This window comes from Numida meleagris, chromosome 1 (genome assembly GCF_002078875.1).
Source record: "Numida meleagris isolate 19003 breed g44 Domestic line chromosome 1, NumMel1.0, whole genome shotgun sequence".
Lineage (NCBI taxonomy): Eukaryota > Metazoa > Chordata > Aves > Galliformes > Numididae > Numida > Numida meleagris.
Window position 1 is genome coordinate 45,306,886 of NC_034409.1, and position 22,457 is coordinate 45,329,342.

Here is a 22,457-nt window from a genome sequence, read left to right on the forward strand (position 1 = left end):
TTAAACCACAGTTAGTTCCTTCTCTAAGCTAAAAAACAAAATTAAAAAACAGTCCGACTCATATTCTTCTAAGGAAATATTTTTACATAGAAGCAAAAAAAGAAAAGGAATAGACTTAATGTATTCACACACATGCGTACCTTGATAACTTCAGACTAAATGCTCATTTGAGGTTCTCTAAAATTTTTAGAGGCAAAAAGAATTTAAAAATAACTAAAATATGCTGCCACATGTATGCTATCTTTCACCACTACTAATGGCATTTCAGGGAGCAACTCCTCACTCCTTCCAAAATATCCAGCCACCTACATTCATATGGCAGCTATGAATGGTGATGGTGCATAGAGGCAATTCTCAGGGTCACTGACTACTGCAGCTTGCTATTTTTTATCTGTAACAGAAATGTTACTTCTCAAAGGCTGCAGGAAAGCTCACATTGCCTTAAAAACCAGTTACAACAGGTAATAAATTACTCAGTTTCAGCACTGAAGTCTTGCTGAAAAACAGTCCAGATACTGCAGCAAAGTCCACCAAAAACATCACAGAGCAACGTAAGTTACTAGACCTGCTCAGAAACTAAGTAACACTACTTAATGCAGTGTATTAATCAAACAAGAGTACTACCTGTTCCAAGTGTATTAAGTTAAGAAAACAATATCTGCCAAACTTCTGATCGAGGTGTTGTTTATTCTTTGTGATACTTGAACATAATTAGCTGGTTTTACCTTAAGAAGCACTTAACAGTAGGAAAGTCCACACTGAGATCATACTGGGGAATTGCCTTGTTTAGTTCAACTAAACTGACAACAAGGCAGCCTGCAAATTTTGTTTTGTTTCAGATAAAAGCTACCAGAACGAGAAATGTCTAGGCAACAGCAAGATGTTAATGACTTAACAGACTTTCACTCTGGTGCACAGAACCCAGAAGTGGTAACAGCAGTTTTCTGGATGATTAACCGTTACAAATACAACAAAAGATGCTTGAAGACAAATATTCCCAACTTGATTATGAATTCCCACTAACACCACCAAAAATTAAATACCCAATAAAGAAACAAACAAAAATCCACCTTGCTATCTATTCCTATTCTGAATGCACTCACATTTTCTCCAAGTTTATCTGCCTTATTCTGCTTCCTTTGTAGGTAGAAACATGTAGTTTTTCCCAGATGGCTTTGTACATTCTCCGGAGAGAATACAGAAATCACACAAAGGATTTATCATGGCTAGGCAGCACAGAGTGCCATTACCTGTACATCAAGTTGTGATACTTTCTCTTTACTTTCATTTAGTTGGCTGGTCAACTCAGTGATATTGGCTTCCAGAGAGAGCACACGGTCCTGAGCAGCTCTTAGATGTGCCTTCTGCTCCTGCACTTGCTCATGCAAATTCTCTTGGGCCTGTTTATGACTTTCTGATTGATTCTTCAGCTTCTCTGTCAGCTGAGTTACCTGTAGTGAAAAAAGGAGGTAAATAAAGACTGGAATAGGATGACCAAAAAAGTCACAAAACTGGGCATCTTATCACGGCTCTGGAGCTCCAACTTCAACTATGACAATAAAGCTACATTGTGCAGTGTCCGAGTTTCAACAGGATACCAGTTAAAAATGGAAACAAAATGGACTGATCAATTTTGCCTTACTGTAACAAAATCAATAACTGAAGAAACAACAGATGCAGGCTAGACTGAATTTTGGTACTGAAAGCAGGAAATATACCTCTTTTTTAAATAAGAAACAAACACAGATACACATCCAATTTTTTTAAGAGTATATTGTTAGTATGCATACATAGGAAACATCCAGGAATTCTTTCTTCTTTGCTGATAGCAGGTAAGTCACCAAAACACACACATCCTGTGAAATTTACGTAAGAACTTTATAGTATCAAAGAAACAGCAAAGTATAGAAAAGACCAGTGCTATATTTAATGAAAGAGGAATAAAGGAAATAAGATACCATAATAAGTAAGAGCAAAGAAACAGGTTTCTGAATTCTTACCTGTATTTGCAGTGCATGATTTTTCTCTTGTAGCTGGTTAAGAACTGCAGTTTCTCCCTCACCAGCTTGAATTTTCGCATACAAATCCTCTCTTTCCTTTTCGAGCAGAGAGATATTTTCCTTACTCTTTTGAAGCAAGGCCTCAAGATTTTGAATTTTTTGGTCCTTATCTCCAATTTGCCGTAGTACTTGTTCCAAATCATTCTAGAAAATCGCATAACAGCTTCCTTAATTATAGCAACCTTAGAAGTTACTCCTAATGCATAAAATGTTGGATAAATTCATTAAACACCCTCCATACATTCTATTTGAGATTTACACATTAAGACATTCGAACTATTTTAAAGTCCCATATGTCACTTTTACAGAGAAAACACACTGAAAATAATGAAATTCTGAAATACACTTTCATGTGAGGCTATATAAGTAAGTTACCTGGGCTTCTCGTAGTTTTGATGTTGTGTTTTGTTGAAGTGTCTGCTGTTCTTGGTGCTGTTGTTTTGCCTTATCTAATTGATGTTGCAATTCTGTGGAATTTGCCACTTTTTCCTTTAGCTGGGAGAAAAAACCACTAATGAGTAAGCACCATTCAGTATTTCAATAGCATTCAATGTTCATTCTAGTGTCTGCAAAATCTATTCTAAACAAGAATATATGAAAATTGGTATAAAAGTGCATGATGCTAAGTTAAAGAATAAAACTCTAATCAAAGCATTTCTTATTAATAGGTGAGATCCTGAATCATAAGTGAAAACTATGTAACTATCAGACATATGTATTTTAGTTCTCAAAAATATAAGAGATAATAAGAGATTTTAGTATGGTTTTTTTTCCAACACTTGTTAAGATGTAACACGACTGATAATGCAGGTACCTGTAAAACAACATTATTAGCAGTTTTAGTAACAACTTCAGTTTAGTAGTCTCTCCTCTTTTATACTAGTAGCTTTACAAATTCTGACAACGTACCACTCAGATATTTGGCCAATCCCCATAGAGGTAGCAGAAAACCAGCAACACATACAAGATGCTCATTAAAATAAATGAAAATTAATAAAAGCAAGCAATTTCTACCCATCCACCACATATAATTTAAAAACTATCAGTGAGCTGCTGTGCCATGCTCATATTTTTTTCATGGATATGGAAAAAAAACACAACAATATCTACACACAAAACATTACCTATATGTGCTTAGATGCACCTACATCTTTCTTTTTACAATTCTTATACAAAGATCAATGTAAAAAGAACTTTTTTTCATCTCTGAAGTATCATGAACATATACACACGAAATGAGCACTTAAGATTTACAAAATATTTAACGGAAATGGTATTTAGACAGATTTTGACAATTTCATTGTAAGACTTCAACAATATTAGCCAAATGAGACTCCCATAAGGAAAAAATCTATAAACTGCAACATAACAATACAAGTATATACATGCTATTATCAGAAACAGTATAAATAAAAGTCTGCAGAAAATGTTCCTACCTGTTCTTCAGCACGAGAAAGCTTCAGTTGCAGATCAGCCACCTGCTGCTCTTTGTCCATCAGCTTTTCACTAGAGAGCTGCCTCTGTTCCTTAAGCCGCCCATGTGCTTCCCCTAGCTGGCGCTCTGTTTCTAGAAGTTTACTATGCAGCTGCAAAAAAAAGAAAAAAGAAGTTATCCATTTCTTCAGTCACTCTTTAGCCAATTTAGACTCAATTTGTGCCATGTTTGACCAAGATTGTCATTACTTGGAATAAAACAACTACATCAAATCCTGAATTCATGCAAGTAACATCATACAACGCAGAAACAGAAGTCACATCTAAGAACAGCATCAACTGCACAAGGGTAAGTAAATACTCAAAGCAGTAGGTAACAGGGACCTAGAACCATCCTCATTTATCTAGAGAATCCCTTCCACATCTGTTAGAAAGTTTTAACGGGAAAACAAATAGGGCAATCTTTCAAAGACAAAAGAACTATCATGTAAAATAGCAAAGCCTTAGAGCAATCTCACCTTACGTCTCAGTCACACAGACTCAGTGGCCAGAACACCGTGCCTTTACCTGCTGCACCGGCTCCAACAATACACTGCTCTGCACTGCTGGACTACTAACCAGGAGTTGTTAGTTTGATCTAGGCATTCATTCTGTGCTGAGAAGACATGCATGAGTCTTCATTGCAGGGTGTACATAGTAACTTCAGTAGCTTATATTTCAGCACCTCCCAGCAGCAGAGTGTAAGTCCGGGGGATGTGCTCTTCCAGCCGGACATAAACCTCCCTTGAAATTTTTGCGGTCATCAAAAGCGGTACTGCACAATTCACTGTTAGAGAAAAGCTCGCTCTATAAATTCAACTTTTCTTCCCTTCAGCTTACCTCCAAAGGTTCTGGGTTACCTCCTACCTACTGCTACATTAACAAATTTAGGCATGCTCAAATGGAAGTTCAACTTGATGCAAAAACTGGAAGTGATTCAGACACTGCAGCACAGCAAGACCTTTCTACAGGTATGAGGATTAATGATGCTTGGTTTCTTAGTAATTTACATCCAAGATATTCACATCATTCACCTTGTACATTCAGGTCCTCCCTCCGATACCACAGAATCATAGAAAGGCTTGGGCTGGAAGGGACATCAAAGATCATCCAAGTTCCAACTCCCTGCAATGGGCAGGGTTGCCAACCACTGAAATCAGGCACTAGATGAGGCTGTTCAGGGCCCCATCCAGCCTGGTCATGAACACCTCCAGTGACGGGGCATCCACAACCTCTCTGGGCAGCCTGTTCCAGCACCTCACCACTCCCTCAGCGAAAAAAAAGACATCTAATCTAAATCTTCTCTCTTTTAGTTTGGCTGAAGTTATCAAATAGTACAAACGTTACAGGGAATGGAGACAGAGAATCAAATGCTTTGTTTTCTTAGGAAACCAGGCTAAATCGTTTGTTTATATGTCCACCACCACAAACACTGCGAATGAAAAGCTGTTGAGCATGTGGCTGAGATGCTGACTGTTTAAATGGGACTGCAGAGCTAAAAGAGAGGCAGAAAACGAGGAAGGACAGTGCATGGAAAGACCATATCAGCAATCAAGAAAAATTGTCTGTTTCTGTGGGAATCACTGAATAATTAATACTTCCTCACTAGAAATATGAACGAGAGCCAAAGAAAAAAATCTATGAAAGAAAAGGTGCAATGAGATCACTACTGAATTCATGCTAAGTCTTGCCACTTTTTGTCTTGTGAAACACTTAAGCAAAAACAGCTATGCTATAGGATATTCTAGTTTAGTTTAACAAAAAATTAATTTGCAGAAGTAAACCATATTACACATTTAATTAACTTCAGATCATCATGAATATTAGTATTTTTGAAGGACTTTAAGTAAACAGAACATAAAATCCAGCATTAACTTGTATTACAGAATACAAAAATCAGATTTAGCTATAAAGAACTAACTAGAGTTTAAATGGTTCAGTCTTGAAAAGATTCAAGTTTTCCTCCACAAGAGTAACAGTATATATTAGCAACTAACATTCCTCCAAGATTGAAGTAGTCCTTATTTTCCTATTCCCATTCAATGCTGGAAACAATACCATCAGAGCTTTGTTCCATTGTGAAGATCACTTCCTTTAGGTCACTCAAAGTCTAAAATATATAAACTTAACTAGTGCTCAGAGAGGGGCACATGCCCCTCTGAAAAACTGAACTGAACAACTACTGCATCTTTTCAGAAATAAATGCAGGGCAGAAGCAAAATACAGGTCTGCTTTGCTTGAAGATATTATACAAGCTTCATTTCATTACTTACAACAGTAGGCCTGTAAAAATGTAAACTGCTCAGTGGAGACTGTAGGATAAAAACTGGTAATATTTAGAGAACCCCAGCTACTGGCTATAATAGCAGTCAGGCAAGTCAGCACTTTGCAGAAGTACATCACTGCCAGGACTGCACCTGTGTGAATTTTGAGGAGATTCTTTGAAAATGTGGTTTGATTAAACATCCCCATATCTGTCTTCTTAAGCAGTATTACATTACATCAACATAAGCTACTGGACTACAAGTGAAAAAAGATAACTCCACTGAAATATTATGTTAATAAATAAGAGAAGTTTGGTTTCTCCATGACAATAGGTACAGAATTCTTGTCTAGAGGGAGGGAGAGAGGAAAATAAATTTTTGCTTGATTTCACTCCTAATTTTATACCATGTGTGAATGACTTTTTTTTCCCCAGCTATTCTATTACAACACAATTCTAAAACCCACCCTGAGATGCAGCAGCTTGTTTAGGTTTTCTCATTTAGACTGATTTCCTTTCCAGCAATATTTCTAGAGAATGTGCGCGGCCTGCATTTCCTTCCACAGCAATTCCTTCAGCCATGCATCATTCACAATCCTTCTCCATTTGCCTACTGAAAACTGCCTCCCAAAAAACGTCCTTACAATGCGAACCCAGATTTCAGCTCTAGTTCTTGGCTTTGCTTTTGAAGCTTGCATATGTGTTGCCTAGACAGATTGAGGCAGTTTTACTAAACAAGGATTCCTAAGCAGATGACTAACATGTCTCTCCCTTCACTCATCAAAAAAGACTCATTGAAGAAGGAAAGACATTTTGGAGATGTAATAAATACATAAACAAAGTTTTGCCAAGCCACTGTTCTTCCAAGATAAACTGTGCATGCATGGCTTGCAGCTTAATCTGACTGTGACAAAGTGTTGAAAGTTAAGAAGATATTAAAATCAACTGCATCATCCTAAAATAAATATATATATATATTTTTCTATCTTAGGACTGGACATTACTCCTGATACACAAATATTTATCCCGTCTAATATATTACTCTCCAAAGACATGAGATAAGACAGTGTTAAGCCAGCCTTGAATGTCTGTATGCTCAATGTTGTATGAAAGTCTTGCTTCCATAACTCATTGTACACAGCAGAACAATATTCAGACGGTGGAAGCGTTATGCTCTGCGTGTTCTCATGGCTGCAGACAACATAAAGAGAAGGTGTTTGTGGAGAGACGCAAGGGAAGCAACATTAAGACATCACGCTATCCTTGTTCTTCACACTACGCATTCTCTACTGCATTCGCTATTCAATTTTAAAACAAATCAAGCACTGTTCAGTTCCTCTGTAAAAAAGAGGACTTTTGCTTTTCTCAAACTTCCTACAGAGTGTTTTCACTTCCAGTGGTAATCTTACTTCTTCTGATACTCTACTTGACTTACGTTGGTTTTCCATAGCCTCAACTTATTATAGATCCAGATACCTTACTGAACCAGAATAAATAATTTCATTGACTTCTTAGTAGTTGTCTATTACCATATCTGCCATGGAAAAACAATATTCTTGGTTGCATTCTCATTTGACAATACTTCCTTTATTTCAGTGAATTTTTGCCTTTTACATTTGCATCAACAATAAAAAAGGAAAAGGGAAAAGTTGGAGGATGAAGGAAGAGTTCATATAACCAGAGAAGGAGAGTGGACAAGATATTTCTTTCAGATCAGCTAAAGTCTTATTTATTCACATATCAAAAAAAAACATTATGTAAACTCTCATAACACTAGAAATCAGCTGCAAACCTTAGGTGGGCTCCTTTAACCTTAATCTTCAAAACAGAAAGCTATTTGCATAAAGACAATTTGACGGAACAGGTCCAGAACAGAATTAGTAAGACTAATTTCCCTTTCAGAAAAGGGGGCATTATACCATAGATAGATAAGACATTACATCAGTATTCTCAGAAATAAGATGTAGAAAGGTGGTTGGAACAGTAGATCTCACTGAGTCTGATTGTGCCACTGGAGCTACAAATGTGTTCATTTGCCTCTGATGAGAGTTCAGGCCAACCAAAAGGATTCCGATACAGCGACAAAAAAAACCCAAAGACTTTCACCACTCTTAACACAACTTCATCTTTTTGCCTGTCCTTTTTTCACTTCTGTAAGGGGAAGAAGGGATTTATTCAAACACCAGTTATCTACTTGCACACTCCTCTTGAACAAGAAAAACCACAGTTAAATAAAACCTAATGGGCTGGTTTAAGGAATGCTCCCAACAGGAATTGTCTACGAGGTTTATGGACCCTTACCTGACTGAGCTCACTCTGGAGCTGCAAGCCATGCTGTTCTTTTTCCTCTCTTTGCTGCTGGAGCTGTTTACATTCTGCCTTAAGATGCTGGTACTTTGTCTCTACTTCGGACAATTCTTCTTTAAGCTTCTGGCTTGCTTCTCCCTTCTCACCTAGCTCTGTCTGTAATCTCTGTATCGAGGCTTCTGATGCAGACAGCTTTGCCTGAAGCTGTTGGCAGTCCAGGTCCTTCTGGTGAAAGCTTGCCTGAACATTCTTTTTACTCACAGATATCTCATTGTGTTTTTCTTCTAGCTGGCTGTACTCCTGCTCCTTCTTCAGCAGCTTCTCAGTCAGATTCTACAAAGAGAGTTATAGTGCAATTCAGTTGCAATTCAGCTTACATCTGTTCAACAAAATATTCAAATGTCTCCCAAGTGCTGATGCAGAAGAGCAATGAACTCACCCAGAAGCATTATTAAAGGAAATGTAGGTCTCAACTTCATATTACATAAGTTAATTCTGGAGCCCATACAGCACACAGTTACACCTCGAAATGCTGTTATTTACAGATAATTTTCAGCTATAATTCTTAACAAATTTTCCTAATTCAAGCAAAACTTTATTCCGGTAGAAATTAAGTATCTTAATTGACAAGATATACTTTAAGAATGTTTAGGTTTTTCCTCAAGCTTAGCAGCATTAACTAGAATTTCAAACATCTCCAAGCATGACAAAGAAGCCACAAGAACCATTTCAATCGTCCATTGGCATTTTCTGAAGCACAGAAATACAGATGCACGGAGGCCCTGGTCACCATCCAGCTTGGGTAATTCATTCTCTTCTTGAAAGCTACTAGGATGTTCCACTTAGGTATCAGTAAAATACTGCAATATCTCAGTAAAGTATTACTATGAATACCCTTCAAAAAGCTTGCTCTTCCTGCAGTTTCAGTGACTATTGTATTCTCTAGTGCCCCTTTAAATTAAAATGCAGAAAAAGAAAGAATATTTCTAACAAAAAAAGCTTGAAAAAAAATAACACCGAGGTCATTCTGATGTGTGAAAACTTCAGACAGTTCTGCATCTTTGCAGCAGCACTGTTTCAAGAAGAGACAGTGAGAGCAGTAATTCTGGCTATGCTGGATACCTTAAAAGGTATCCACAGTACCCTGGAATGAAATCAATTTTCCCAGAATAAAAAGCTGTAGTATTATTCAAGTAAGTTGAACTGATCCTTTGTTCTTTACAGATTTTAACAGATGACAACCATCACTGTAAACCATACACTGGTCATTGTAAACCACATAATGGCACTTTGATTTTACACAAGTGATAAACAGAAGAATCTTTAAAAAAGGGAGGTCAGAAAACAAACTATCTTGAAAATGACAAATCTAGCAGTCTACTAATCCATTTGAGAGTAAATATATTTTAAATAAGTATACTTTCTAAAGTATACAACTCAGCCAAAAATTCTGTCTTAAAACTGAAGTTTGGTCATTGTATTTTAGCCCATAAGTAGTACACTTGAACAACTTGTTGCTGTTACAGGTATGCAGAAGTTTTTGTATAGGGATATCTAAACATATAAAATGAGAAGGAATAGAGCACTTAAAGAACACAATGAAGTCACGTGTTGTCTTTACCCTCCTGAAGTCAGTGACAAGGCTCCTACTGCTTCAAATCTGAAATAAAGTTGCAATTCCTTTCTCACTAATGAAAAATGAACAACCAGGATCACTAACATTCATACTGAATGCTAGTCCTGAAATACCGACACATCACAGTACCTTTTTCATCAGAACAGGAGAAGGTAGAAATAAGCAATGAGTATTACTAGTGCTTCTTAACTAGATCCACCTATCACATGCAGGTATGTGATATGTGAGCTACTTCACCTTCTCAGTACAGGTTATTCAAAGGACAGCCAAAAGCAGCAACTACACGCGGTTTAAGATGATGACACTGAATTCTGTGCTACTCTTTTCCTCCCTGATAGGTTAAGCAATACAGAAGCGAACATTCATGTTCAAATCTGCAAGGTTGTGTTAGCAGGCTACAGCCCACAGCCTCCGCCTCTGAAAGATGGACACCTTCTGCAGTCACAAATAGCTGGCAAAGCCACAGTCACTGCCAGGTACTCGAGAGGCTGAGTTACCTTTGTGTGTGACTGAAGTCCACAAGAAAACTTAAGGCCACAGAGCTGCCAAAGTATGCATTCTTTCAGGTTATATGAGTGGACCCAGTAGCTTTTCCTGTTTGAATGCGTGTCCCAGCTGCATCCCAGATACATAAAGGGATATATGGGCACACGTCAACTGCTTCTCTTTCCCAAGGCTTGATTTCCAGCACACTACAAAGCCCTGAGTCTTCATACCTCACAAGATGCAAGCTGAAACACAACCCCAATCCCTTTTTTTCATGCTACTCCATGGATACATGGAAGAAAAAAATAATATATATGTGTGCAGTCACAGTGGATAAGCATCAAAGAATGAACGCTGTGGTAACTGATTGAATTTTAGAACAGTTACATCAGTAGAAAGTTGGAAACCAAGCATTTTTCCATGTAGATAATGCATCACAACTTTCCTAAAAGAAAACAAAAGAACCCACATGCAGTGGGTTTGGAATTACAGCAAGTCTTACAGTTCAAGGGAATATGCTGCTTTTTTCATGTTAGGTCTCCTCTGGGCCACAGGCCATTTCTGGCCTCTAAAGTAACGCCTGGCTGTGCAAAGCAAGCCAAGCCCCACAATTACAGTGTTTTATAAGTGAAGGGAAGTCAGTTCCTGTTGGTCTCAGAAAACTGATCTTATGTATTCATCATCTGCTCTTCTTAGTATGGCTCCTGAAAATAAAAGAAACAGCTCGCTTGCTTGAAGTTGTACATGATCTTGAAAACTCTGCGTCAAAGCACAGAAATATCTTCCTGCATTGCAATGGAATTACAAAAGGATGTACACAGTGAAATGCCGGGTACTCTGTCCAGCATTAATTGCATGTCCTGCCTCCCTGACAGCTTCTTCAAGGAGCACACCCTATTTGAAGGGGGAGCAATTTCTTTTATTTGCGAAGCTAGTCTTGTGTTTTCCAACCCTAAGTCCAAGCCCTCCAATGCCAGGATTCTTTGGCTAGCATATCATAAGCTGCATAAAGAGCTGGCTGTAAACTGCTTGTAGTCACTGAAACTGGAAGAAGTAGCTCACTGCCATTTCTGGTCTTATTCATCAATTGGTGTTTGGCATTAACCTGAGATAGCAGAGGACTCTCTCTTAAAGTATGAGCATCTTATCCATCAATTTGCTTCACTTCATGTTGTCAACCGAACAGCAACATATTCAGACAATTTCTCTGTGCTCCATAGCAATAATTTTGCCAAAAGCTTGATTAAGTGTTATTAGTCTGTGGAAAAGAACAGCATGACAATTCTCACCATCTCAGTCCTGCAACTGATTTTATAAGCCAAACCAAGAATCATCCTATCAAATATTAATTGAAACCTATTATACCTTTGTAAATGCTATTAAATATGCACTGTTTGGTCCCTGTCCTTCCCCTTTTTTCCCCCAAAACAGACAAGATTGCTGCTGAATACATACGTAATGTTGACAATAACACAGTGTTATATATACATACACACAATAACCAATATGCATCTTTATCCTTGTCTCCTTTCATTTCTTACAAATACAAAATACAAAATGCAACAAGTTCAGAAGGCTTTAATTAGAGCTCTCAATAAATACTTATCAGCTGAGAAGCTTCTGGAATTTATTTCAGTTTTCTCTTGTTCATTATTCTGATAAAAGGCCAGAAAATATGACACTGGTACAATCTAAAAGTGAAGGAACTGGAAGACAAATAAAGGTAGTTCATCTTCTGAATTACAATTTTTGGGAACTATCATAATATTTTGATGGGTATTGCTTTATTCTTTTTATAAGTGAGATGGCAAAACTGTTAATGCTCACATATCTTTAAACTGCAGCAAATAGAAACTTGCAATCGTAACAACCCTTAGGAATTAGAACTGAAATGTACGAATATCATTTGAAAACACTGGTCACGTGTACATTACAAAATTCCTCAAGTTAAGCAAAAAGGGGAAAGGAATTCTCAACTCCTACAACACAAAGAAGTGTTGTGTTACAGTCTTCAGCCCTTATCAAGGCAATGTGTGATGTTTCCATTTTAATGTGAACTGACAAATGCAGAAAATAACAGCATTCTCACCTGGTTTTTCTGTTCTAGCTCCTTGACTGAACTTTGAAGTTTTTGCAGCTCCTGAACATACACAGCTACCTCCTGAGGTCCTTTGGCAAGTTCAGCTCTTAACTGATTAATGGTAGCCTAGACAGATAGACAGAAAATCCACATTTCAAACAAAATTTTGCATAATCCAAACAGATGCAACGTGTCTGGTACCAAGATAAAAAACACCTTTATACACATTTTTAAAAAATCACCCACAAACTCACCTCAGAGCACTATCAGCTACAGAAATATCAATAAGCATAATTTCCCAGCTGAGATTCATTCAAGAATCCCAACAGAAAATGCCAGGTTGGGCCCACAGGCAATGAAAAAATCACAGCAGATTATCCATTAATCACTGTCACAGTTCTAGTTTGAGGTGAAGCCCTCCCTACCTCCAAGTTACTGGGATTATATATACTAGAATAATGTACTAGAAAAGGCACTAGAAGTCCCAAGCCTGGAATCTGATGCAAACTAAGTGTGTGACTTTTGGATACATTGATCCTGCACGTGAGTATTATCAGGGTAACAAATGCTAATCCATCAAACACGATTGGTACACAACAGAATAGATTAATGACTACATAGTACTTGTATACAGCAATGAAAGGAAACAAGAGAAGTGCTTCGGATGGGTAACAATGACTGCCCTACAGCACACCGTGCTGCAGTTAATGAGAAACAACGCCATGTACTTTAGTTACTCTGTGACCATTCCTCCTGCAGACCTCTCATATCTTCGAAGAAAATTGTAAGAATAAAAAATAAAAATTTCTAAACTGTGATCTCTCCACATAGAACTGAAAAGCGTAGAAACTGATCCTCATGCTGGACAGCAAAGGTAATTGTAAGAGAAGGTTAATGAACACTGAGTTATCTGAATAAAATATATTTGTAGCATGCTACTTGGAAGCACAGGTACTTCTGGGACTTGTACTTGCTATTAATGCTCTACTTCTTTTTGATAAATACACCAAAGAATAGTTGCCTTGCATATTTGTAATACAGAAAATAAAATGCTCTGTATGAATGCATTCACTTTGACTACAATATTTCATAGTGATCTTTTTAAAGAAGATTTTTCCCCAACTGTTTTCATAAGAACATCTTTCAGCAAGAAGGTATAAATCTTAAGTTCAAAAATGAAGTATATTAGAAGATCAGAAGTAACAGACTATAAATATACCATTTACAACCTTTCTACACAAAAAGGAAGACCAAAGAGAAGATATGAACACATTTATTATATGACTACATACTGTTATTAATACTGAGGTATTGTAATGCTGTGCTTTACACAGCCGTTTCATTACAAAGCTGTTAGTTAAAATATATCCTGGGATCTCTCTTGGGCAGACAAACATTCCAGGATGCTCTTAGTAAACAGAGCATGGGTATTTCACAAATGAGAGAATATGGTACAGAAGACATCCAGAAGCTTGCTAAGGTTACTACTGCAACCGTTCAAACTAGAACCATAATTTATGTGCATTTCTCTCAATCACAAATCAAAGAACTGACCTATATTTCATTCTTAAAATAGAAATGTATGACGGATGAATATTCATTCCTGGTACAGTCTGGTTGATACGTCTGAACAATTAATGAAACTAACCAAATAGGAAAGCATCTCTTTAACAACCTCTTAATATTATCTTAATGCAACAGAAATCTAACGTAGAAATAGAAGCTTTCCAAAAAAAATTACCTCATATTTAAGTGTCTCCATTTGAAAGCAGAAAAAATAAAAGGGGTGGATGAAAGATGGAAACAAGCAGTGACAAAAGCCATTACTAGACATGCTTCCTCAAATTTGTTGTCAAATATTGCTAGTTTTACTGCCTATGCTTAGTTTGAAACAAACAAAAAAAAGAAAATGGAAGAAAAAAAACAGACAGACCTGGCTTTATCAAATTTATCCTACTAATCTTGCCTAGGGTTTAATACCCTAGGCACTCAATGTAACAACCTGTAGGACCATTTATCAGATACTGAAACAAATCCCAATCTGCAGAAATGCTTAGCTCTGCAGCAGTGCAGCTGTTCTCATAATTTGTTCACTATGTAGAATTCCCTATAGTGAGGAACCAAACATGGAATGAGCATCTCAGAATGAACATTCAACTGACATAACTGGCCGTCACAGTTTCAGCTGCAAATCTGAAATGAAGCATAATACACAACGAAAGAAAAAGACAATAAAGAACACACTTAGGCGATAACTGTAGAGCTATGCGATCATTCACATGTTTTCTTTCTCCTGCGGCATTTAAACATATTCATACAGAGTTAAGACAATCGTTGTTACTCTCTTTGCCCAGGCCGTAAATCTATCTCATTTTAAAGAAGCTTCACTTTGGAAACCAGCATTAATATATGTCGCCAGAGTCCCCCCAGCATAATGGCCTAAGAACCACTTCACTCTTGGTCTTAAAAGTGCGAAGCTGAGAATGAGCTAACTTTTATGTCCAGAACTGTCCCAATTTTAACAAGAAAACACTTCCACTTCCTGTTTCCTTATGGCTAACACTTTTCACAATTGTGCTTTTGTTTTGTTTTAAAGCAAAGAAGTTTTCACCACCATGACTTCACATAATTTTAAGTCTAACCTACTATCACTTTGACGCAACGGCAAAACTTTTATTTTGACTATGTCTTTCTAGCTATGTCTTGTACTATTGCTGCCATATGTTGAATTAAGCAGAGAAGACTAATGTTTCTGAGAAGAACCAGGCTGCCACTGCTCACTGTTTTCTTCCATGTAGCAACTCAGCCTTCTCTGGTTCAGTCTACATACTGATGATACTACACAGACATCTGGTATTAATATAATTACACTGTAGTTTATAAACCTTCCATACATCTAAGACCTCTTAGATTGTTCTGGGAGCAGCCAGGAGTATTGTGCAGCCTTCTACCCTAATCTGCCATTAATTCCACCAGGAATGAAAAACTATCACCATTTGTCCTTTTTTCCCACTAAAAGCTGCACTTGAAAGTGAAGTGTTAAACGGTTAGTTATGCCAAAGGTTAAGTATACCTAATTTGAGTGAACAGAAGCAATTCATGTTGCTGTGTTTCAAGATCGCAGATTTCTGCTATGCCTACATCACTATGTCATTTTATCTTCACATAAAAACTAAATGCAACATCCAAAACCACAGAGACTACAAAGACAGTGTTTTGAAACAAAATTTAAATTCTGCAGCATAGTTGTGGGATCTCACAGTTAAAACCAAATTACAGTTATGCGGCAACTTACATGGCCACATAACCACATCACATTCATGACTCCAACCGTGATGTTCCTTGTTTTTTGTCAGATAAAGCTCTTGGCATACATAATTTTAACATGAAAACAATGGTAGATTTGTGTTTAGCATAAAATTGTAATCTTGTACGATTCCTGGAGCACTACATATCTGTTGGAGAGTTCAGGGGAAGGCAGCAGGGAAAGCCCTAAGGAGTTAAGAATAACGAGGGCAGAGCTTCTCTAAAGCTCTGCGGTGTAAACTAAGAAACAGAAGATAAAACTGTAGGTCTGAAATCTAGGGCACGTGAAAGCCTACGATAACAAGATGTCAGGACTTCCTCACATTCAGAAATATCAACAGGACGGAGGATACAACAAGCTCTACAGGAACTTTAAGCATTCCCTCCTGCACACAGGGGTGTTCTGCATGGAACCAATCTCACTAGGAACCATAGTTCTACATTGTTTTACTGGTCCTTACAGTGGTGCGGGACAACAGAAAAGTGAGGCGAAAAGGTTTTGAACGCAGGTAACAAAGCCTTTCAGTGTCGAAGTGTTTCTTAGTAAAGCTATACCAACCAACACACCAGTGAGATGCAATAACAGCCAGCAAGAGAATTCTTCTGCAGGTACAGATTCACTGGTTCCCCAGTAGAATAAATTGTGTTAGACAATCTTCTTGGAGATAGTGTGTTTTTATTAGGATTTCTTGCCAACATCTCTGTCAGAGATTTCCCTTGCTATTATGGCAAATAACATCATCAAACATACTTTAGTCAGGGGTGATCTGAGATGGTTCTACAACAGGACAGTCTGAGGAGTAAGGTTCCACCTAAAAGATCCAAGTTAGAGCTGTTGCATTGCTTTTCTCTAGCCTTCATGGAAGTGGAAACACACAGCAGTGGAAAAGCAGAGGAATCAAAACCAAGAAAACCAGATATCTGCTATGGGAGAACTTGTCAGTTTTGCATCCTTAAACACAGTTATCATCAACTGTATATACAAAAACAGCAAAAGTGAGCAAACACTTCAAATCTCCTATCAGCAATTTTAGACTTCTTTCACTGACTCAGCCAAAACAGAGGAAAGCCTTCAGAAAGTAATTCTGAGAAGAAACCCACATATTCCACAACTCAAGTAAACAGTGAGATTCCAAATTACAGATGAGATGAATTTAAAACGCTTAAAATCAGGAAAATAAAGAGAAGGAAGTTAAAACAAAAATAGTAATTAACTATAGAACAAGAGTTTATTTTCCACAAGAGATTGCAGTGGCAAAGGGAGAAAAACTAGAGTGCTGATGCCTGAAACAGACTACAAGTGACATACTGACATACTGACCTAAAGCCAAGGTGAAACCTGGCAACCAGTCAACTTCTGGTCTAGAAAATAACAAACAACATTTAGAGGCTATTACCTAGCGGATTCGGACAAGAATGGGGAAAGATTTATATCTTACACACAAAACATACCTACAATAAATAATAGCTGTAGAAAGGCTCCCAATAGCAAAGACTAGATAAAGAAAAATGAAAACCAGGTAACAATACCCACTGAGATTTTAAAATCTTCAGTAAGCTTAAAAATTATGCAGATGTTTTAAGAATATTCAAATTATCTACTTCATATTAATTTTTCTTATGTATTTTAGAACTAGCATCCATTCTCAAACACATCAACTCTAGTACTAAACTAAAAACCATCATTTTGATTAACAACTGTTTTTATCCACATGTAGCTCTAAAAGAGAAACAATTATCTGAATCATGCATGTACTGCTCTACTCCTGTAAGCAGAAATAGCACAGCTCTACCAGAAGGTCTTTAGCTCTGTAGTAACTCTTCATGCCAAGAAAAGGTTTTGCAACAAAAAACATGGGGAATTTTCCAAGTGTCAATATTCACAGAATTATGCAATTTACTGTAATGAATAAACACGTCTTTCAGGTAAGTTAGAAGAGATCCTGTTAAGAAAGAAGCTTTTTCATTATGATGAATTAATATTTCCCATTTTCATATGAAAACAAGCAAAATTAATACACATATCTTATGGTATGACTATTACCTCTGAGTTTGCCTGCTCTGCCTGCAAGTGCTTGCACTCATCTTTCAGCTTTTCAGATTCTCTCTCACGTTCCAAAGTCATTTTGTCCATCAGCGTCTGAACTTGGACCAGCTCCTTTTTGAGAACAGCCACATCTTCCACACCTGGCCTTTGTAGCTGAAAAGTAGAAAAGTAAGAGTGAGCTACATGATGTTCATAGATATACTTGCAGCATTAATTTCACCTCTACAAATCTTTCAAACTAAATTACAGACAACGTGAGATATACAGCATTACAGCTGGAACAACAACAACAAAAACAAAATTCTGTACAATTCCTAAAGGAAATGGATTTTTAATGGCTGGTTGTCAGGTTTTGCCTCCTAAATACTGAACTAGTGGACCAATTTCAACCAAATCTGACAAAAATGAGTAAGGTCTCAAAGATTAAATTCCTATAATTTTCATGTAGGTAGATGGCTAAGGGATACCTTCACTAGGAGAAAACACTGAATTGACAGGAAAGCTGCAATAAATTTATCTGAAGTTATAATTGCATGGGAAGTAGGTTATATTAATTTCAACTACTCTGCGGAGCAGATTATTGTTTATACTTCTGTAATACACACAAGCGTATCTCATGACAGAGACGTGTAACAATCCAGTACAGACTTTTAAAATGATACTGTCTCTGAAAACATCAGGAACAGATGAAAAATGGGCAACTCAAGGAGACGTTTTTCAGGAACTGCCAAACATACTTCAAATTAGACATATAGGTAAAATCTGCTAGTGATTACATCTAAAGTGCTAAAAAGTCCTTCCAAGGGAAAAGTTATGGAGGAAAGGGAAGGGGAAAGCAATACTGGGCACTGAAGAAAGAAAAGTAAGTGCTGACAGTTAGAGAAAAGGTACTAGGAAAAAAGGTAGGAGTGTAGAAGGAGAAAAGAAGACAAGAAACCAACTAAACAGGTAGAGAGGAATGGACAGGTCCAGTGACTGGTCAGGACCAAGAGGAACTCATGAGTATTTGCCAGCAGCTGACTACAGGGAAGAAGGTAGATAAATGCCATCCTGCTGTCATCCAGAGTGTGTGCAGTAGAAGACAAACAAGAAGTTAGGAAGTCCTTTAGCAACTGCTCTGGAAGCAGCATGACTGCTGAGTCACTGAGATCGCTCCCTGAAGCCAAGTCACCACGAGCCAAAATCCTGGAATACACACACGTCAGTATCATCAGCCAAGAACAAGACGGTAAACATTAACATAGGCACGGTGATGACAGCTGCCAGCCTTTTAGCCACCATGCCACAAAACACTGCTCCGAGCAGTCCTTATGAACACGGCTGTCCAGAGAGGCAGGTATAGCGTAACACCCTGTGGAAAACAGGTGATCTAAAGACAGTTCCTGAAGTCAGCGATGGCATTCACCAAGTGCAGGACTGACTGCGTAACACATCTAGAGCTGTAAAACTCCACAGATTTTCTCAGGCAAGGAATCAAACAAGCGGATTACAAAATAACATATGGTAAATGTTAATACACAAGCTAATATACACTGGAAAAATACTGAAAATTTATATCAGTGAAACCAAGCAGAAACAATGGTATTTCTAAACTTCTTTTCAACCCTCAATCAGATGTCTCCAATATCAACAGAGTCAGGCTACTTTAAAACTGCATTTGTTAAGGAAGGAACATGCTCACTTGGCTTGAAAATAACAAAAACATTTATAGTGTGATATGAATACCAGCTCTGTCTTTAGGTCTTCTATGGTACTTCTCTCCTTCAATAGTTCCTGCGTTAGGTTTGTCATTTTCTGTTCTGCACCTTCCCGAAGGCTGATTTCTTCATCATACTTTGCTTTAAGATCTAATTAAGAATGAAGTTGAATAAATAATCACTTGCACAAGTTGCACAAGCAGAGAACAGAATCAGACCACATATTAGCATACTCACCCACAATTTCAGTGGCCAGTTGTGCTGCTTTTTGCTCAAATAAGTCTTTCATTTGCTTAATATTAAAATTTTCTACTTGGATCTCTTCTAGTTGTCGTTCTAATGATTCTATTTCCATAAAAAGAACAGTATTACTTCCCAGAATAGCTAGGATAAGGTTATATAATTACTTATATAGATAAAAAATTAAGCTAAGTTCACTTAGCTAATCCAATTAACTTAGTAAAGTGAGCAACTTCACTGAAGTATCTACAAGCATGATACTGGAACCTGTCACTAGCAGAGTACTATGCAGGATTAAGTACATATTGGTTTTCACCGGTCACTAGTAGCCCTTGAGATCTTTGTAACACTCCGCTGAATTCCAAACCCTGACCTGTGATTAAAAGTTCTTTAATCATGATCAGTCAGATAGTTTTTGGACACATAAGGAAAATCTTATTTCATGAGTGCCTAGAGAAAATGAAACATGAAGCAAAAATTATTGGCCTGGAAAGCAAAAGCAACAAAATTCACTGGCTTCCTTGCTAGCAATTAGTGCAGAAGAGCACTGAATGAAAGAAGCACTGACAAATGCTACAGTTTGAATGTCAACAACCATGGTCTTTCTCAGCAAAAGACTTGAATTAAATGCTTGAATATACGAAATGATTAAAAACACATTCAAAACTGCTAATGAGTACCACTTTTACAGTGAGAACTCCTGTCTCACTTCTACAAATTACAGACCCCAAGCTTCTGTAAATTTCTCCACACTATAGCTGTCCTAAGCACTTGCAGTAAGCTTGTTTTTCAGTGATAGGGCTTTTGCAGCATGCTGGGTCTTTCGTTTACCAAAAGTGCTTTTTCATCAGTCTAAAAACTACCCTAAGCAAAATTCCAGAGATCCCAAAACAGTGCAGAATTTAATACAATAAAAGGTTAGCCACCTGTAGATGTAGATGTTGTCAATCCATCAGACTTAGAATCCTTAAGAAAATAGAAGGACAAACGTGACGTTAGACAGAAGGAATTAAAACTACTACTTCAAAAGTTCATCTCACTTTTGGAAAAGACAGAAATAAATACTTATTTGCTCACATACTGCATAGGAGTATAAATTCCCAACAGTTGTATCTAGAAGGTTGGATAAGACCGAGACAATTTTCCATTCCTTTACAGCTACACTAATCTAACTTCTAGACTTGCAAGACTTCAGTAACAAACCCCTCCCCTTCCCTTTCCTCAATATTGAAATCTGACTTAAAACACAGACATTATTAAATACATCTCAAAAGGCATTCTGTCAGAATGTAATTTCCAATGTTTAAGACAATCCAGTATCTAAGTAGCTCATACTAACACAAGAAATGTTTCCCTAGGGTACAATGTATTATAATTTGCCTTAAACTGTTTGTTCAGTTCATATGGATTGTGAAATATTATTCATGTCTTTATTGTGAAGTCACACTACTGTTCTCCTCTCTCCATTTTTTTTTGTTTGCTTTTTTGAGCGTTTGGGGTTTTTTGTTTGTTTGTTTTGACAACTAACACTCCGTTGCCCTTTCTCTTAACAAGTGAAACATCACATTCAAACTGAGTTCCAAACAAGCCCAACAGAAATCTCTGAACTGAACTTGTAGTAAGCACTACCATTACCTATACTCTAGCATTTTTCTTCAGATTTATACCGTTACATTGTGGAGAGACAACTAGCTTTGTTTTCAAGAACATGTCAATATTCAAGTCATGGAACTAACTAAATCAGGCCACGTGCCTTACAAAAAAGGTATTAATCTTCAATGTCAATGCTGATGATAAACCTGCTTCAAGTATTTTAAAGCAATTACTTGCTGCCGCTGCCCCTGCAATTTCTCTAGTTCTTTCTTCAGCTGTTCTGAATACCATCTCTCCTCCTAGAAAGTCAAAAAAGAAATGGGGAAAAAGAGAACTGTAAATTTGGTTGCTTAAGATAGCAGAATGTTTTGCAATTTGAAACAAAATCCACATGCAAGTAAAATACATTTCCAACCTTCAGTGAAGCTTGCAAGTCTTGTACTTCTTGTCGGAGCAGTGATACTTCATCTCTGAATAAATATATCCACAGAGTGGAGAAAATGAATACGTAGTGGTTATTGTCCATTACATAGAAGTTATAAAGTATATTAAATAACTGGAAGACAGTAATAAACATATATTCCATAAACATAATTTATATAAACAGTTATTTTCAATTTTTTTTAAATTGGAAGAAAGTGAATTTATAAATACTTATTAGTTCATTTTGCACATCACCTCAAAAATGCTAAAGCATTAACAGCACAAGTAAAGAAATAGATATATAAAAAGTCTCATGAAAATAAACTGCAAATCTAATTCAGTTCATCAGCTTGACCACAAGTCGAATTGCAAAGCTGGGCATTGGCATGTTTAATATTTTACACGCCTTTTTATGGAAGGGACAGGTCTATTATCCTTCACTTCCCATATCACGAGGAACACCACTAAGAGACAGTGGGTGATTTTACTCCTTTTGAAATATGTAGTTGCATTTTTTTTTTTATCCACACAGCAATTCAGTATGCCCCACAGATGCATTCAATGAATGGTTTGAATACTTAAAGTCTTGGGATTTTAAATTCTCAAATTTCACGCTCGAGCCTCAAGCCACGCAAGAACACAAGATCCAAGGTTAAATCTGTTACTAACTGCACCCCTCTAAATCTCAGATCTCCTAACAGAATTGTGTAACTATACAGAGCAGGATAATGTTGCATCACTGAGATACAGCCACTCCAAATGCAAACATACCCTGTGTGCACAGAGACACACAGAATATGTGTGTGTGGGTGTCAATACCAACATACTCTCTCTGTTTTATACCAT

The 22,457-nt window shown here is 37.2% G+C and overlaps 1 protein-coding gene across 4 annotated transcripts in view; it reads right to left on the reverse strand.

The window, feature by feature from the left end:
- The window catches only part of EEA1 (early endosome antigen 1), a 71,722-nt gene that overhangs the window by 26,348 nt on the left and 22,917 nt on the right, over positions 1–22,457 (reverse strand). For 3 of the 4 annotated variants that reach the window (XR_002443180.1, XM_021410195.1, XM_021409413.1), the window contains 12 exons: positions 21,604–21,658; positions 21,422–21,487; positions 20,522–20,561; positions 19,593–19,700; positions 19,384–19,505; positions 17,656–17,811; positions 12,315–12,431; positions 8,098–8,436; positions 3,497–3,646; positions 2,436–2,555; positions 2,001–2,204; positions 1,251–1,451 (listed from right to left, as the gene is read on the reverse strand). Coding sequence is in view for 3 of the 4 variants with exons in the window: in XM_021410195.1 (XP_021265870.1) it covers positions 1,251–1,451; positions 2,001–2,204; positions 2,436–2,555; positions 3,497–3,646; positions 8,098–8,436; positions 12,315–12,431; positions 17,656–17,811; positions 19,384–19,505; positions 19,593–19,700; positions 20,522–20,561; positions 21,422–21,487; positions 21,604–21,658 (1,678 nt within the window). In the remaining variant the exon portion in view is untranslated. Of the gene's footprint in view, positions 1–1,250; positions 1,452–2,000; positions 2,205–2,435; positions 2,556–3,496; positions 3,647–8,097; positions 8,437–12,314; positions 12,432–17,655; positions 17,812–19,383; positions 19,506–19,592; positions 19,701–20,521; positions 20,562–21,348; positions 21,488–21,603; positions 21,659–22,457 lie in introns of those variants that run through there. The other variant, XM_021410952.1, reaches the window with a different exon arrangement.